Source organism: Gobio gobio (assembly GCF_949357685.1).
Source record: "Gobio gobio genome assembly, chromosome: 23".
Lineage (NCBI taxonomy): Eukaryota > Metazoa > Chordata > Actinopteri > Cypriniformes > Gobionidae > Gobio > Gobio gobio.
The window spans coordinates 35,293,811-35,305,730 of NC_137119.1; the positions used below are offsets into that span (position 1 = coordinate 35,293,811).

Below are 11,920 nucleotides of genomic sequence, written 5' to 3' on the forward strand. Positions count from 1 at the left end.
TTTTTAGAGTGTAGTATGTCTGTATTATACATTGCCTTAATCAAAAATGTTCATTAACTGGACATTGAGTGATTTCCTTCATTTTGACAGACAATAAATATTGTACTTATCTGCTTTAGAAACGTTCCAGTAAACACTGCTAATATGGATTAGAAGTGAAAAGACAATTACATTTTAAACCATCCATGTGAAAACAAACCTGGAAAGAGACGTGAGGATTTGGGGAGAAAAACAAGAGATTCTTTGTGGATTCCAGTGTATTATTCATGGGAAACATCATCAATTAAATACTTTTTCATACTGTTACAGCGGAATGAATACATCGGGAAAAGAATCAGGAGGAAAAGAAAAAGAGCTCTTGCCATAAACAGACATATCACATTAAAATGCCAAGCGTTTCATTATTCTCCTGAAAATAGTTTAGTTTGCTTGTTCCGAAACCGGAAGTGCCTCCCACAAGTAGGGCTCACTGCATCCTGTGGTGGACATCCAAACCCACCCATCCAAAACCTTGTCACCTTGTTGATAAGATAGAAGATGGATAGAGAAGCGATGGGTCGTTGCCCATTGATCACGCCTCTTGTGGCCTGATTAGTTGAAGGACTATCCAATTCCGTACCGAGTCATTTGAATTATGCTCATTTATCACGCCTCTTGTGCAGTAGAAAATACATAGCAGACTCCCCAGACCAATGGACTGCATTTTTTATCATAAATTGAGCTTGGTCTGGTGGTGATAGCCAGACAACCTTCTCTGTGCTTCCTGTTACAAAGTTAATGAGGAAACACGATACTCAGCGTTTGTGAAATGGAGAAGGACAACATCCCACAAGTCCTTGTTTCATACTCTCAACCACAGACGACTGTTTTTTGGGCACGGGAAGGGGCATTTATGCTGCGTGATAGCATGACACAACAGTTCATATGCTCATTGTCTCCAAATTATGACCAGAAATGGATAGATATTATGTCTGCTGTTTAAAACAAATACAGAACCAATGTAGGAGAATAGTTATTATGCGCCAACAGCAGGAAACTGTATATTTGTGCAGTGTGCGCATGTCAAAAAAATATCTATTCCGTTTTGAAGCTTGTGATATATAAACACGCACATCAACCCGATCACTTGTTTAGCATACATGTAAACGTTCAGATTCATCAATCGGAAAAAAAATCAATCAGGTATGTTTAGGCAATGATTGACATGACCAATAATATCCTAAAAATCGGCAGCAGGGCGGAGTTTCCGCTGTACTGGTTTGACGTATTTGGATATGGGCGTGGCTTCTGACGTCACACTTGGATGTGGGCCGGGTTGGACCGAGACGCTAGCCTGGATGCGCGCCGAACTTAGCCCCGGCCACTACAATTGAGGTCGGGAAGTTCAGTCTGGGCTTGATTCGTTGTGGAGCAACTATGCTTGAACCAGAGCTGTTCGGACCAATCAAATTGTCAGGGCGGGCTTTATACGATGATGGACAGATGATCAACACATCCACGTCACCAAAGAGCGCTTGGGTTGAATTCGTTCTAATCCTAAACGGAGAACTTGTTCGTATATGCATTCACCTTTACTATTTCTCTCAAAAATGATGATCGGGTTGTAAGTACTTAGTTTATCCTTAAATTATTTTGTTTGCACTCATCTTCTTCTTCTACTTCTTCCAGCGTGCGTGACAACTACGCGTCGCTCAACACGTCACTTACTCCGTTGCTCTGATTGGTTGTAGGTCTATCCAATTGAGTGCAGAGGCATTTTCTATCCTGGTTCGGTTGAAACACCTCATAATCACAGCCCAATGGAGCGATATCAGACTCATATTCTGACTAGAATCTGAGTATGATGATGTCTGGCTGCCGAGATGCTTCTCGCCTCCCATATTCTAAAACGCTGTTAGGAAAAAGTTGGATTATTTTTGCATAATTTTTTATTAGCACATGTTGCTAATCTAACCAAGATATCTCTGTATTTTTGTTGGCTAAAACCAAGAAACGAGTTAGTATTTTAGTCCGATTCCATCGTCCCACAATTATTTTCTCAATTTTATTTATTTCTGAGCTCTTTGTGTTCTGGGACAGCCTTAACCATGAAGGACACCTGTAATTCTGCCTATTTGAGTAGATTAGTTAATTAGTGCTCTACCTACTGTTTCAAAAAGCCGTCATGTTGAGAACATGCCTAAAAATTCTGTTTATGTAGGCAACTCACTAGGTATTGGAACAGAGCTACCATGAGGCCCAGAGCGTCGCTTTCATCACCCGATCTATCTATCTCCAGTCAAAGCAGTTTAATACTCTCTGGCTGACTTTGTGAAGCTTATTTCAGTGAACAAAACACCCGAGGTGTCCACCACGAGTCACGACCCACAAACCCCCTAAAGAACCAGCATAACAATTCCACAAGATGTAATTACGATCAAGTTTGTTGCGTCTCACCAATTAACCCCATACATATATGAGCATGATAAAAAAAAGTGTAAGTGTGAACTTTTTTTGCGTGCATATGGTACACAGCCATTCTCAATGACTCCCTTCTCATCTCTAAAAACGGATCACTCAGAGAAACATATTGTAGCGACGCCAGACCGTCCGTTTCCCTGGCAGCTGCCGACACCGTGAGCAAGAGCCAATGAAAACACATAGTCCCCTGTTCCCTCTTTTAATTGGGATATTTTAGTGCTATTAGCAGCAAAGGCTCCACACCTCCTTCCCCAAACATTACCAATGCAGATCTGCACCCCGTCATGGTCACTGAACCAGGTACAATCTCAGAACTCAGGTGTCTCTGAAAGGAAAGCGCGGATGTGTCTGGCAACCTGCTCTGTTGATGAAGGTTGAGCGAAGACTAGAACAGAAGAACTGGATGTATGCCATCATTTTGAGGAGCTGCTGTTTTCAGGTTGAGTGTGTAGAGTGAGAAGAGGGGGGTGTTTGGGCTCTAAGGGACTCACACCATATGTTATGTCAGCATTCATTACACTTTTATAGAGGCCTACAGTGCTTTGCTTTCAACTGAATACTTTATCTGTGTATAGGATGCGTCTGCTTAAAGATGTGTGCAGAAAACAGTTTTAATATTTGATATTTAATCTATCAAAAGTGATAAATTGGCAAGGTAGGTGTACACCGATATCAATTATATATCGCCATCTGCTGGTTTCAAAAGTACTGACATATAGATTAATTTGTACAGACAGCATTCTCACAAAGAGAGACATGGAGATCAGCGGGAAAACAATGGAACTTCTCTCCTCTGAGCATTTCTGTCTTTCTCAAAGGAATAAAGAATGATGAATTGAAATAAAAGAGTCCATGCAGATAGCAGTAGGAAGGGAATTGGCTAAATTGAGTTCATTTATAGTTCTCAGTAACTAGAGACTTGAGTTTAATTGCACCAGTAGGTTTATACGTTTCAAACAACTAATAGTTTTAACCCTCTGGCGGTCAAAAATGACTTTTTTATTTCATTGAAATTAATGTACCATATTAGTTCAATAATATTTTTTATTGTAATATTTAGTATTTTTAGGGGGGTTTATGGTACTAAATTATATTTATGCAGTAGTTACCCATTTATTCACTTAAAACTCACTTAAACTGTCATAAATCTTGAATGCTTTGGAGCTCAGACTTTGTTTGGGTTTGGTCTCTTTTTAAAGATGACGCTTGGCAAATTATTGCTGAAGTTTAAAAAGTGAACTTCAAAAATGTTTATTGTAAGGAAAAATGCACAAAAATATAATTTTTATATGAAATGTATATTATACAAAACGAATCTTTGGGAAAATGAAAACACGTTTTATTCTAAAATAAATATAAACAAGCTGTGTTCCAAATTTGAGGTTTGATATCTCAAAAAATTAGCTTTCCGTAAGATTTTGTTTGGACGAAGTACTAAAAGTTTCCGCTAGATTAAATTTGTTTCCCATTCATTTCCAATGCAGTCTTTTGTTTTTTAGAAACAATTAACCTTTTCGAATGCATGTCCATCATTTTTTTCCCTTTACTATGTTTTGTACCATTCTGATGAAGTAAAAAATTATTTTAAAAAATAAATAAATAAATGAAACCAGAGGGTTAAATTAGAAGAATGTTTGTAAATTCTGTCATCCAAACAAAAATGCCAGTACCATCATAGGCCTATATCATCATAGTTGGATGAACACATGTGAACACAATAAAACCACACCAAAGCACGAATAAACTATGCAGGTATGGGCCTATGTTAACTAAATAAGTGAAGTATGTGAGTTTTGCCGTGCATATGCACTTTATGGCGTATTATACGCACAAACCCCCCACCCCCATACCCGCCATATACACACCATAAAGTGCTTATCATATGCCCGCGAAAACTCTTTTGGCGTACCAACGACATTCCAAGACATTGCACACTTGTACTATTGATAGGCTACGCATTCTCATGTGATCGTGTTGCATACTATTAAATTGTTTTCGCTTTGGCTTTTATTTGTATATTTTCAGTTTTCATAAAAAATTTTGTTGTTTAATTTTTATTCATGTTGTTATGTGTTCCTTTTAAATGTTACTGTTTATTTAATTTTTCAATTTCAATTTGTTTATTATTATTATTATTATTAATATTATTTGTTTCCAGTTATTAATTTGAGTTTTTCTGCCTAAACTTATTTTAGTTAGTTGCAAATGCATATTTTTAATATCTGTGGTTAAATCATTTTGTATTTTCATTAATTGCTTATGAATTGCTTTGTTTCATAATTGTTTCAGTGTTTGTATTAAATGTAAATGAAAATCCATTAAATATCTTATAAGACTTTTTTTTAGTATTTGTGTTTTGTTTGGTCAGCATGAGGCTGGTTGTATTTATTTTTGCCTGTTGACCTTTATTAGGTTTTACCTTCTCCTGCATCAGAATTCATAAATTAATTTCCCACATCTCAAAGTCAATAACCAGCAGTTTTTGGTGCATTTAACCTGCTGAAAAAAACAGACTATTATAGTATCTTTAGCCAGTCTTGGTTTGCCACTTATAAATGCTCTCCGAGCCTGGCCAGACTCATCTGTGAGCAGGTTTTACAGGGGTTTCACACAATCTTTAGCATGCAGGTAACAACGAGAGACCAGCTTGCACATCAGCTAAATCAACTGAACATATAGGACTGGTTTCCCAGATAGCAAGCCATCATCAACACAACGCTAAATCAATGTAAATGTGTCAATATCACGTTTACACTCGCAATTAATGTAGAAAATTTTTTGAAATTTCATCCAAAAATCAATGGTAATGGCATAGAATCAATTTTACAATGTAATGTTGGTTCATCATCATGCTTGCTACAACTGACTTAAAGCCTGAAATCAACTTAAGATAAAGAAGACAACATCTCTCAAGATCTCAGCAGAAGTTCTTTTTGAGAATTAACAGAGGTTTAGATATTGATGTTTTATTGAAAATATTTGGTCACCATTATGGTGATCATTGTTATATTTAGTTGGGCAGTTTGATAGTTTTTTTTATGTGAGATTGTGGTCTTTGTAACACTGTTTACCAAAACGCATAATTTGTTGCAAAGAAATATAAAAACAGAGATAATCATGTGATTTAATTGTCAGCATCATAAAATGGAATAATTCACTAATCTTACCCTTGACCAAAAGTGGTTATTGATAAATTATATTCACCAACAATACTTTCTTTCCACAGATCAGACATTCTGAATTGTGCCTCTTTTTTTTTTAGACACACAGACATCAAGAATCAGCATATGAATCTCAACAATGGTGACATGCTTCATGCCAAAATGCATGCTGGGAGCCATCATAGTATAAAACACATGGCTCCCAGCATGCATTGCGGCATGAAGCATGTCACCATTGTTGAGATTCATATGCTTATTCTTGATGTCTGCGTCTTAAAAAAAGAAGAAGCTAAATTTCCATAATGTATTTTAAAAATCAAAATTCAGAAAGTCTCATCAAGGGTGAGAAAGTATTGTCCGTGAATATAATCTATTAATAACAAATAACCCCTTTTGCGTGATGTTGATTCAATGCAGTTAACATTGACACATTAACATTGATTTAACATTGTTTCGATGGGTTAGCATTGACAAACGGCGTGATGATTTTTCATTATGTGCAAGGTGGACAGAGAAGCTGTTGCACGCATCTACTTCTCGGCCTATAAAACCTGGAGGGAGGGGTCAGTGTCACTAGGAATTTTTATGGCCAATATCATACTGCAGTGAAAGCATCTGAAGCTGAATCACTGCTTATAGAGACGTGAGAGGGGTGAATGCTCGGGAATGCAATACCACACAAAAACAATAACAGCTGGCTGGCCTCTGGCTAAACACAAACAAAAAATAATGGAATCTGCTGACTGCCAGACGGGCGTTTAACAGTTTTGTCCAATATCAAGCTCTCATGTGGAATTAATACATATGCATGCATAGCTATTTCTTTCTTTTTCATATTTAAACACACAATAAGCGTATAAAACTCAGTGAGCTGTAAAATGGCTTTTAAGCTTAAAAAAAGGGACAAGATCAATTGTTCAGATATGAATGGACTGATTGTTCAAACGGGTGGGGGGAAAGAATACAATAAAGCATTAAGAGCAGGAAGAGTGTGCTGATGAATCGGAGACATCCATCATTAACTCTGTGTGTTTGTCTGCTGGAGGTAATGGAGTGGAGCGGAGAGGACGGTGGACGGCCCCAGGCATCCGCACGTGCTCCGTCTGTTTCCATCTTATTCAGACACCAGCCACTAAACTGCTGAGACCAAAACTCAGCACTCCTACACATCTTAATGGGCAAACTGTGTCTGCTTTTTACAAACTGCACTCGAGGAAAAAACTATGGTAACACTTTACAATAAGGTTTAAACATGAACTAACAATGAAAAATCATTCAGCATTTATTCATTTTAGTTAATGAATGATGTTCAGCATTTACTAATACATTATTAAAATCAAATGTTGTATCTGTTGATATTTAAAGGGATAGTTCACCCAAAAAAATTTAAATTGTCATAATTTCACAACAAGATATGGGGTTTATTTTAAATTAAGAATGAATTCCCTCGTTCTACTAATTCATTCAATGGTGTAAGTTAAATCAAAATGAGGGAACAAATTAGCCACGATTTACTAAAATGAGAGAACACATTCTCATTCTTGGCCACATCATTTGCGGAGCATCTTCTGCTCTGGAAGTGTATGGCAGCACATAGAACTGCTTGCGGGAAAGTTATGAAATTTGGCACACAGATAGAGGACTGTCACCATAGCAAATCTGGAGTCTCTAACTCAATCCCTCTAGCCCCACCAACAGTCCAAAGTTGCACAAAATGTTGTACTGTAAGACAACATAGATTCTTTTTTTCTTCTGATTCCTTGGCGCAAGACGATTCGATTGCGCCCTATGACATCATGAAAATCTTTCCGCCATTTTGATTTTCTGATAAACCTACTTTTCGAACTCCTCCTCAGGCCGTTGCTCTGATTTTCACAAAATTGAACCAGATCATCTTCAGACAATGCAGATAGGCTATATCTTCGCAACACTTTGATGTATTCTCATCAAACTTGGTGTGCTATGACAACCATGACCTGAGGTTTCCTGCAAGGTTTCGGCACAGTGCCACCTAGTGGTCAGGAGATTTTAAAAATGGCTCTTTTTGTATGGTCTGGCCAAAAAACTGGTCTCTTTAGATTTTTGGTGCAGCATGCCGAGTCTCGAACGATACCCAATTTTCCCAAACCAGCCATTTTGAATGTTGTCATTAAATGCTAGCTATATTTTATGAACGCATTGGCATATTACGAAACTCGGTATGTCTTCAGGTGCCCTGAAGGTAGGCTACCCAAGACGTTTCGGGGCAGCGCTTGTGGTCAAAAGTTATAATGAAATTTACAAAAATGCTAATAACTTTTGATTCTTTACAATAGGTAAAGAAACAGGTCTTGGTAGATTCCTTGGGTCATGCCGAGAACATAGATTTTGCAATAGTCGGCTGAACTTCCTGTCCGCCATTTTGATTTTCTTTCAAAACCTACTTTTTCGAACTCCTCCTAGACCATTGGTACGATTTTCACCAAAAAAAAATCATATCTTCAGATCGAATCATATCTTGTCATGCCGACAAAAAGTTATAGATTTTGTGTCGATAGACAAAACTCTTTTTGTATAGGCCTACCGCATCAACAAATTAGATTGCATGATGCCACGTTTAAAAACTTCTTATAGATGTGCTTTTAGTGTTTTGTGATGTCTTTTTTGGGGTTTGGGTATTTTATATGTTGTATAGCTCTTGATGAATGTATTCTTAGGGATTATTTTATATTGTTTAAAGCAATTTGTGTTGCAGCTTTAAAAGTGCTATATAAATAAAGTTTACTTACTACTTATCGTACCTTCTTTGTGCATAGCCCCTTAATGGCTGCTTGCAGCTATATTTTACACTTATTTTTATAGCTTGATAAGCAACATTGCTGCAGTTGACAAAATAGATGTAAAATGCTATGGTTAGTGATTCAATGACTCGCTTATGCGCTAACTGGTCAGTGAATTAATCTTTTTTTGGTGAAAGCACTCAAAATACATCACTTGAATCGGTTGGATTATGGCTCAACCTGACAGTGTATTTAGTTTGGGTTAATAAAAGTGCCTTGTGATCTCCCAGAGTACAAACAAATGCATAATCACTGAAAATAAAGTCTCAAATAATTACTTTTCAGACATTCAGCTTCAAACGGTCTTCGCAACGGTAAAGTGTCTGAAATGCCCATGCAGCCTAGCAGTGAGATTGGCATCCCTTCATCATAAACTCCACTCAATGCCCTTTAAAGAGGATTACGCTCATGTTTGAGCCTGACGGGACAGCCAGGACACTGCAGACTTAGGCCACAGCTGAAAGGATTTCCAGCCCTGACAATGAGCCAAACTACGAGTGAACAAAAATGGTTTACCAACCAAAACCATAGTTAAACTACTCAAATGGAAGTTAGCTTTTTCCCATACAAAATGTTCATATTAAACATCATGCTAAAAGTAAATTGCCTATAAAATCTAATTGTAATACTTGGATACCATTTCTGAGTCAAGGCTTGAATGCACAAACAGTTATTGATCTTGGTGCCATCCAAATCTAAACTAGCAATATGCATTCGGCTAGTCTTAATACCTTGCTATAAATGTTTAATCTGTAGCATTCAAATAGATGTTATGAGGGAAGAGAAGACAAACAGTCACAAATGTGCAAAGTCACATAACTTTATTGTCCTTGATAAAAAGATATCGTGCAATGGAGTGTATCAATCATAAAACGTTCACAAGCATCAGCAACAAAGATTCAGTATCTAATTCGGACCAGCCTGGAATTAGTGGTCCGGTTGAGGTCATTATGAAGAGTCGAGCTTGAAATGACTGCAAAAACAGTTTCACCCTGCTGTCAGTGTTGTTAGCACGTGTTCACTAAAACCCTGCCATGAATATACTAGGATTGCTACATGCTGGTGCAGTCCTTTAGAAAGCCCTGGAGGGGCCATCATTTTAAAACCCGTGAACCTTCAACTGCTCCTCCTTTACGATGTTGATCTGTAAAATAGCAAGTAGGAAATGAGTAATTGCTTGCAAAACTATCCAACCCATTTAAAAACGCACTATCAAGACACAAACAGCTTGCAAGCGGTAGCATGTTATTCCATGCATAAGTATACTTCACCTCCAGAAGAAATTGGCAGATATTCTTCCTTTGGTCACCCTGTAACTGAATCACCTCACCATACTCTGGGTGCTCGATCACTGTACCATTGCAGGCAAATTTCTATTAAACAAAACAGCACAAGATTACTCAACGCCAAATAACACTTTGACCGAAACGCTTCCAAATAACTAGGAGCTAGAAAGTACCTTCTTAAAGGCTTTTACAAGCTTCTTTTTATCATAATCATCGGCGATGCCCTGAACTGTGGTCAGCGTTTTGCGGCCGTTACGTTGTTGAATCCTTATGTGGATTTTATCCTCCGTCCCAGCCGGGAGCAAGTCGTCACCCTTAGTTGCATCAGCAAAGGGATCTATGGAGAAACAATTCAACACTTCAGTCTTTGTTACAAGAAACAAAATCTCACAGCCTCAGGTTATGTACTACAATGGGAGCAAGCCTGGGGAATGAATCAAGTCAGAGATCATAAAGAGCTAAATCTCAATGTGGGTTGATATACAGAGCAATAAAATAAATGCAGACCTACACCTTTTACGGTCATTGTGGGGATTTAAACAACTTAAAGGGATAGTTCACCCAAAAGTAAAAATTGTAATTTACTCCTCCTCAAATTGTTCCAAGCTTGTATGAATTTCTCTTCTGCTGAACACAAAAGCTGATATTTTGAAGAATGAGGAACTAAGCAGTTGGTGGCTTCCATAGTAGGGGGGAAAAAAATACTATGGAAGTCTATGGATGGTCCATCAACTGTTTGTTTCAGACATTCTTCGATATATCATCTTGTGTTCAGCAGAAGAATTTATTCAGGTTTGGAACAACTTGAGGGTGAGTAAATGGCTTATTTTTGGGTTAAGTATCCCTTTAAGCAAAAACTGATCAAACAGCTTTTTTAAAAGGATAGCTGACTATTGGTTGAACGGTGCTTTTAAAAAAGCTGTTTGATCAGATTTTGCTTAAAGGGATACTTCACCCAAAAATAAGCCATTTACTCACCCTCAAGTTGTTCCAAACCTGTATGAGTTTCTTTGTCCTGCTGAACACAAATTATATTTTGAAGAATGTCAATGGGCCTCCAACCGTTTGGTTACTAACACATTTTAAAATACATTTTGTTTAACATAGAAACTCAAAGGTTTAGAAAAACTTGGTGTAAATTACAATTACATTTTTTTAGGTCAACCATCCCTTTTAGGATTTGCCACACGTTTGAAACAATGAACGACCAAAGAACTAATTAAAGGCTCAAAAAGGTGGTTTTCACGGTGATGTCATAAAAGAACCACCATTTTAGGTTCCACAAATAACTTTAGGGAACGGCTCCTATAAGAATCGTTTTTTCTTAGTGTGAATAATATTAATACGAAGAACCTTCTTCAACCATAGAGAACCTTTTGATCAACGGAAATGTGGATTTGTGCCGTATGAGGTCTATAAAACGTTAGCTATTGTGCTAACAGCAGCGTTACAAAAATATATTTAGTTTATAAAAACGCCATTATTTTCCCAACGAACTTTCCCAGGCATGCGAATTAGCTTTTTTTTTTCTTTGAAGAAAGAAAAAAAACGTTTACATCGACCATTTAAATAACATGTTCGTACCGATGCATTTGTGGACAGACACCAAACAACACAATGCCCAAGATGTCCGTGTGTAAACTCGTGCAACTTACCGAAGGACTGGAGGTTCTGTATATTGGACATGCGATATAACTGCGATAACTTTAACAGATGAAAGATGTCGGCGATCAATGCCGTTTGAAGATACTTGCTTAGATGTGTTGTTATTTTATAAATCGTCGTCGAAAACACCGGAGCGGCTGCTTTTAATCTGCCTGATGCAACTACCAATGAGTCAATCGCGTGGGACTCAGCGGAACGGAAGTGCTTTAATTCGCGGTGACAAAAGGCTTTAAGTACATTGCCAGCTGTATTTAATTTAGGATTTTATATATATATATATATATATATATATATATATATATATATATATATATATATATATATATATATATATATATATATATATATATATATATATATATATATATATATATATATAACTGAAGTGATTTAAAATCAAAGTGGGGACTATTTTGCACATTCAGTGTGTATTTAATTCATGGGGATTTTAAGATTTTATAAATTCACATTAGGCTACTAGATTTTATGACTAATATATATTAAAAACATAAAAAGAGCATTTTTAAAA

General features: G+C 37.0%; 1 protein-coding gene across 1 annotated transcript; it reads right to left on the reverse strand.

Moving 5' to 3' along the window:
- Positions 1-9,242: 9,242 nt before the first annotated feature.
- On the reverse strand, positions 9,243-11,574 carry eif1b (eukaryotic translation initiation factor 1B). The gene is made up of 4 exons (XM_079805743.1): positions 11,382-11,574; positions 9,900-10,063; positions 9,712-9,813; positions 9,243-9,584 (listed from the first exon to the last, which is right to left on the reverse strand). The coding sequence occupies exons 1-4, from the start codon at positions 11,410-11,412 to the stop codon at positions 9,540-9,542; spliced, it is 342 nt and encodes a 113-aa protein (XP_079661869.1). The 5' UTR covers positions 11,413-11,574; the 3' UTR covers positions 9,243-9,539.
- Between the last annotated feature and the right edge of the window lie 346 nt (positions 11,575-11,920).

What these genes read in the sequence shown, in the direction of transcription:
- eif1b (XM_079805743.1), bottom strand. Translation starts at nt 11,412, where the DNA reads ATGTCCAATATACAGAACCTCCAGTCCTTCG. An exon ending in ACAGAACCTCCAGTCCTTCG is followed by an intron (nt 10,064 to 11,381) that starts GTAAGTTGCACG and finishes GTTTCTCCATAG; the next exon opens with ATCCCTTTGCTGATGCAACT. An exon ending in TCTGCCAATTTCTTCTGGAG is followed by an intron (nt 9,585 to 9,711) that starts GTGAAGTATACT and finishes GCTATTTTACAG; the next exon opens with ATCAACATCGTAAAGGAGGA.